Raw genomic sequence first — 7,088 nt, forward strand, 5'->3', positions numbered from 1 at the left:
ATTTAACCAAAAATCTATTGAAAAAATCTAAAATTATTTAACTAACTATCTATTACCGACTAAACACTTTCAAAATTCGACTAAATTTCTATTCGACTAATTTAATGTCCTTTCGAATAAATGTCCTTTCGACTTCATGTCCTTTCGACTAAATGTCCATTCGACTAAATGTCCCTTCGACCAAATGTACTTTCGACTAAATGTCATTCGACTAAACGTCAGTTGACGAAATGTCATTCGACGAACTGTCCCAAAGCCCCAGATTTGCGGGCCAGATTCTTAACTCGGGTCGAGAGACTATCTCACCGCCAATAGCTCAGCTTACATCGCCCTCGCCATATCTTCGTCGCCTGCTTCTACTCTTGCTGCTGGTGACCTATGGTTATTGCGGAAATAGTACTTCAATCATCTTCAGCCTTGTTGGACATCGCTCGGTAGGTGCCAGCGCTCCTCTTGTTTTGGCCATCACCACATGATAGGCGTCACCCCGGGGGTTTGTGTTCGCACTCTTGCACAGTTTGCAAGGGCAAACACAGGGCTTTCTTGCTCTCCTCTCTAGTTACTGCAGACTACCAGCAATGAATACTAGCTTGCGACTCACCAGGTCTGATGTCAGTCGATCGACTATCGGCCACCTTGGACGGGCATTGTAGCTACAATAGTTTATCTTCACTATAAACGAGCCATTCGCCCTCCATGGGGATAACGACAATTGTTCCCGACTGCAGAAGGTTGAGGTTGAGCAGCGTTACTTGTACGCCTACCTTATATTCCCACTAGACGGGCAACAAGGTCCACCCATAGTACAGTTCCCTGGTGTCCTTCAATTACGATACCAGTAGAGAAATTCGGAGATGCATCATGGCAGGCAGATTGGTACGGCGGCGAAATCAAACAGACTATCTACAAAACGCTCATTAGATCGGTAGTCGAGGTGGAAGACGATTTGGACCGACTTTTATTTACTGCACAGGCCAGTTCGGCCTTAGTCTGAGAAATAATAAACAAATTAAAGCTTGCGGCATATAAAACTTCATCATGTTACAAGACTAATAAAATGACGTCATTTGCAGGACATCTTGGCACATTGCCTTCTTCCGGAGGCTCACTTCTGGTGCTTTTTTTGATATTTGTTTGTATTTGACATGGTCTATCTGACTAACAGTCTTTATAGAAATAAAAGCTTAGTACTAGTTATATAAATGTTCAACCCGATTTATAAATCGAATAGTTGGTTCGTTGATCTCGAATAAATCTTTGACAATCGTAAATTCGCGAACACATACCGAGATCGGTTCATTATATCTAAACACCGTTCGATGGTAGCTAGGTTGTAGTAAAGTAGTATTCCCTAATGATCTATTCGCTACACTGAAATAGGATGAACGAGCGCACAGTACAATGATTTCCAGCAGGATGGATCCGAGAAATCCTTCGTAGCCTTATAAAATAAGCCTAGCTGCCTCGTTGCCTTTGAAATTATCGCTGAACGGTGCAAATCAAAGATCATTCTTGAGCGCAGCATGATCCCAAGGTCAGTCATACTTGAGACCCTGTCTAGAATTTTGCCATGAATATGATAGTCGAACAATATTGGAGATACCGTATGGTGAAATGTTGCTACTTTAAATAAGTGACCAATTCCCTGGGGCCACCAGGTTACCAGAGAACCTCCGGAAGTCGCCATTGTGTCCAGACGTTCTGCAAATGGCTTCTATTGCATTTGTGTAAAATCATGAAGTTTGAGCGTCGCAAGCTAGGTTTCCGAACCATTCAAAAAGTGACCAATTCCCTGAAGGCACCCGAGTTAAGAACTCAGTAGCTATTTTGCATCTTTAACATTTGCCTTCAACGAGTGTTCCATTACAGGTCATCCAAGAATTCTCTGGAGACTACGCGCGTAACCAAGACCTTAAGATCTACACACATAGCCAAAGATCTGATATCTCTTTTAAAAACGGGTATATGTCCTATTTGATCAATAAAACCAAATTAGATATGTCTACAATAACTGTTCAGTTTCAGGTCATCCAAGAATTTCCTAGAGTATAGGCCTTAAGGTCTACACGCGTAACCAGAAGACTATCATCTCTTTTATAAAATGGTTTATGCCCTATTCGATCCAGCGAACCACATTAGATACGCCTTCAATAACTGTTCCTTTCCAGTTCATCCAAGAATTCCCTATCAGCAAACATTTCATTGCGAATAAGTGTACAAAGTGGAGGCCATATGGGGTCGTACACTTATTACGTAAGCACTAATGAGGGGGGTCTGTAATTTTCTTACGCTCCATATAAATAAAAAAATATTTGTATGGGAAAAATCTTACATGGGAGGAGGGGGGATTGAAAACCCAGAAAAATTGCTTACGTAATTAGTGTACGGCGCCTATAGTACAATTAACATGCAGTCAAATATAGGCATGCGCCTGTATCGCCTCCACCTTGTATACTTATTCGCTATCATATGCGACTTTGTGTTGGCTGGGCTTGATGTCTTCATGTGCAACCAAAGGAGTCTTTTTGAAAATGGCTCATGTCAGTCATGTCATATTTGATCTAATAAACCAAAGTTGACACGCTGAGGATAAAAGGCCGATGCTTCAACTATAGCATCATCAACGTGCACACCAAGGGAGACCCGACAACGAGAAAGAAGCATTCTATGCACAGCTGGAGCAGACATACGATGGATGCCCACTGCGGGACGTCAAAATCGTCATCGGCGACATGAACGCTCAGGTAGGAATGGAGGAAATGTAAAGACCAGATAGTCTGCATACCGTATCGAACGCCAACGACCAGCGATGCATAACCTGTGTAGCCTCCCACGGAATGGTAATCCGAAGCACTTTTTCCCCGCAAGAATATTCACAAGGCCACATGGAAATCTCCTAACCAATAAACGGAAAACCAAATCGACCAAGTTCTAATCGACAGTAAATTCTTTCCGACATCACGAACGTCCGCCTTTACCGCAGTGCAAATATTGAATCCGACCACTACCTCGTTGTGCCTGCGACCAAAACTCTCGACGGTGTACAACACGCGTCGAAGTCGTCCACCGCGGCTAAACATCAGGAGGCTACAAGACGGTAGACTAGTCCAAGACTACGTGCAGTAGCTGGAAGTGATACTCCCAACAGAAGAGCAGCTAGGCGCAGCGTTTCTTGAAGATGGCTGGAAAGATATTCGATCCGCCATTGGAAGCACCGCTGCACTAGGCACAATGCCCCTGGATCAGAGAAAACCGACTGGTATGACGACGAATGTGAGCAGTTAGTTGAGAAGAAGAATGCAGACATGCGCGGAACAGACAAAACTCGATTTTTCGAAGTAAAAGCGCCAGCAGGAAGATCGAGACCGTGAGGAGACGGAGCAACTGTACCACGCTAATAACGCACGTAAGTTCTATGAGAAGTTAAACCGGGGAACCTGCTTACAAACGAGCATGAGGTGATCCAAAGGTGGCGGCAGCACTACGAAGAGCACCTAATGGCGATGTAGCAGACAATGGTGGCGCTATGGTAATAAACGAATTCCTGCTCCGAATCTCCAGGAAATCCAGGAGGAGTCGGCCAGCTGAAAAACCAACTACCAGAAGAGCTGTTTAAATATGGTGGTGATGCACTGGCTAGAGTACTGCACTGGGGTTTGGGAGGATGAGGTTCTGCCGCAGGAGTGGATGGAAGGTGTCATGTGTCCCATCTACAAGGTAATCTCCCAAATTTTATGCCGTCGACTAACACCAATCGCAAGAGAGTTCGTGGAGCAGTATCAGGCGGGATTTATGGGTGAACACTCTACCACAGATCAGGTGTTTGCCGTACGTCAGGTATTGCAGATATGCCGCGAATACAACGTGCCCACACATCATCTATTTATCGACTTCAAAGCCACATATGATACAATCGTACGGGGCCAGCTATGGCAGATAATGCACGAAACCTGATTTCCGGATAAACTGATCAAGGCGGTGATGTGTTTAGTTTGAGTTTCAGGAGCATTATCACGTCCTTTCGAAACGCGCAGAGGGTTATTCAAGGGCTATTCAACATCGGGCGCAGAGGGCTATTCAACATCGCTTTGAAGGGAGTAATACGAAAGGCAGAGATTGACACGAGTGGTACAATTTTTACGAAGTCCGTCCAGTTATTCGGCTTCGCCGACGACATTGATATTATGGCACGTAACTTTAAGAGGATGGAGGAAATCTACATTAGACTGAAAAGCGAAGCAAAACGGATTGGACTTGTCATCAAGACGTCGAAGACGAAGTACATGATATGAAGAGGCTCAAAAGAGGACAACCCAAGCCAACGAGTTTGTATTAGTGGTGACGAAATCTAGGTGATTGAAGAATTCGTGCACTTGGGCTCACTGGTGACCTCTGATAGCGACACCAGCAGAGAAATTCGGAGACGCATCATGGTAGGAAACCGTGTGTACTTTGGACTCCTCAAAACGCTCCGATCGAGTAGAGTTCACCGCCGTACCAAACTGACAATCTACAAAACACTTATTGATCCGGTAGCACTCTATGGACACGAGACCTGGACGATGCTCGTGGAGGACCAACGTGCACTGGGAGTTTTTGAAAGGAAAGTGTTGCGTACCATCTATGGTGGGGTGCAAATGGCGGACGATACGTGGAGGAGGCGAATGAACCACGAGTTGCATCAGCTGTTGGGAGAACCATTTATCGTTCAAACCGCGAAAATCGGAATACTGCGGTGGGCCGGGCACGTAGCCAGAATGTCGGACAGTAACCCGGCGAAAATGGTTCTCGACATCGATCCGACGGGCATAAGAAGGCGAGGTGCGCAGCGAACAAGGTGGATCGATCAGGTGGAGGACGATTTGCGAACCCTCCGCAGATTGCATGGAAGTCGACGTGTAGACATGGACCGAGTTGAATGGAGAAGACTTCTATGCACTGCTCTGGCCACTTCGGCCTTCTGAAAATGAATAAAAGCATCTTCCTCCAAATCTCGTGAAAATCGGTTAAAAACAAGAGAACGGTGAATTTTATAATTTCAAATCGTAGAAAATTGAAAACAATCTTCGAATTGAACTTTTAACCAGAATATCGAAACTGTCCAGAGAAGATAAAATTGTTGTCTCCAAACAGACTATTCTTCCCGCTGCGCCAAAACACATCATTCGAAACTGCAGCACGTTAAGATTAAACTTCTCCGCATGATTGCATCGATCACTGACATCCATGCACGTCCACGGTTTATCATTCGACTGGAATTAAAATTCTCGAAGACTGTCTTGGCGAGGAAAAAATAAGTTTAAGGTTGCGAGAATGGTTCAAGATTGGAACTATTGTTTATAAATAACACTTGGAGACTTATTTGTTCACCTTGAAATTTGAATAGAACGTATCAAATATTTTTTAAAGTTGAAAGGTTATCAAGGTCAACTACTTTGTGTTAGCTGACCGCCATTATGTAAGAATATTTGTAAAACTAGAATAATATGCAAATAAACCCCAGCTGGTAAATAATTCTATGCGAAGAACCATGGTCAACATTTTTCGATAATAAATTAAAAGCTTTCCCATATTATGTAAGATGATCTACTCGAAATTTATGAAAGGCTATATTGGCTGATTTTATTGAAATATAATTTCGAACAGCCAACTTGCTGAACGATATTAACAAAAAACAATATTATTCTTCCACAACAAAATATAGCTTCCTGTTTCTTTTTGCAACTTTCGAAAAAAAATTAGTCTATTATAACCCATTTTAATTAGGTGTTAATCTCGAACTTACGTGATCGCGGGTGAATCAGCAGTCCAGCTAAACATCCGGTTGATACGACGTTTATCTACCTCCGTCGTCGCAGGCGCCGGCTGCTGGATTCCGGCCGATGGAACAACCCCAGCAGAAATGACTGCTATCGGGCCATCCATTTGGTCCGCGGAACTTCCGCCTACTGGAGTCATCATTGTTTACAGCCGTGTGTACGTAAATCGCACTTCAAGATACACTCCTTTGCGACTTCGTTTGAAACCACCACACCACAATCACTAGGAACGAATCAAGCAGCGCGTGCTAAAAATTAAAACTATTTTCCACACTAATCTTTTCCCTCTTTCTATTTGTAACCCGCTAGACTAGGGTACACTATGGGCAACGCAGCACCGTGAGTGAAATGGAGAGAAGGTTATGCCCGCCGCACAAGGGAAAGCGCTTGAGTTTGCTTCTTGGATTCACTTTTGCTGTTTGTTTTGCAGACTACGCCACCGTTCACCTTCCGTGTGACTGACTACGCGTGACTTGTTGACCACCACCACGTTGAACTGTGCGTTGTTGCACTTCTTGCTTGGCTCCACTCAATCGAAAGATTTCGATTTCAGAAAGGAACCCGCGAATCAGAAAGAAAGAAGCAATAATAACTCTCTCGCTGGATAGTACTAGTGGCACATATTTCATACATCAACCTCGATCTGTTTTGGTTGCTGTAGAAATGCTGATGTTGTTATTTTTCGTCGGTGGCTGTTAACACATAAAAAACTTCCGTACTAGACACAACAAAGATCGCCAAAGGCATTACCCAAAGAACCTAATCGCCGAGTACCGGTTGCACACTGACTTAACTTCAATCCGTCGTTTGTCCGTTCGCGATGGGTCACTTTTGGAGACTGGATCCACTCTAGCGCATTGGAGTAATAGCAGCAGTTACAGCAGACTATAGGCGCTCTCTCGAAATCAGAGCTTGCCAACCGACGCACTGCGGATCAATCAAAGCTGTTCCTGTATCTGTATTGTATCTGCACTGGGATTTTTTAATTGTTCTACCAATAAATCAATAAATATCTGTATAATTAGCATTCAGAAGATTAAAATATGTTACGATCAAATCATTGGCGATAACCGGAAATGATTCATGGTTAGATTATAATCAGTATTAATAATCCTAAGAGCCAACAACTACAAATCATTTGAATTCTTTCATTCCAATTTTAGAAATTTAGGAACAAATCACTGTATTCTCACAATGCAGTAATTTCTTTTCAATTCAGAAAAGCAGTATTGTATAGAATAAAATGTTGGGTTTCCGTTAATAATTTTA

At 43.4% G+C, this 7,088-nt stretch overlaps 1 protein-coding gene across 2 annotated transcripts in view; it reads right to left on the reverse strand.

The window, feature by feature from the left end:
- LOC134205129 (ABC transporter G family member 23) overlaps positions 1-6,653 on the reverse strand; it is a 323,526-nt gene extending 316,873 nt beyond the window's left edge. For both annotated transcript variants that reach the window (XM_062680073.1, XM_062680072.1), the window contains exon 1: positions 5,786-6,653. In XM_062680073.1, coding sequence (XP_062536057.1) covers positions 5,786-5,961 — 176 coding nt within the window. In that variant the 5' untranslated portion in view covers positions 5,962-6,653. The remainder of the gene's footprint in view (positions 1-5,785) is intronic.
- Positions 6,654-7,088: the final 435 nt, after the last annotated feature.

This window comes from Armigeres subalbatus, chromosome 1, assembly GCF_024139115.2.
Source record: "Armigeres subalbatus isolate Guangzhou_Male chromosome 1, GZ_Asu_2, whole genome shotgun sequence".
Classification (NCBI taxonomy): domain Eukaryota; kingdom Metazoa; phylum Arthropoda; class Insecta; order Diptera; family Culicidae; genus Armigeres; species Armigeres subalbatus.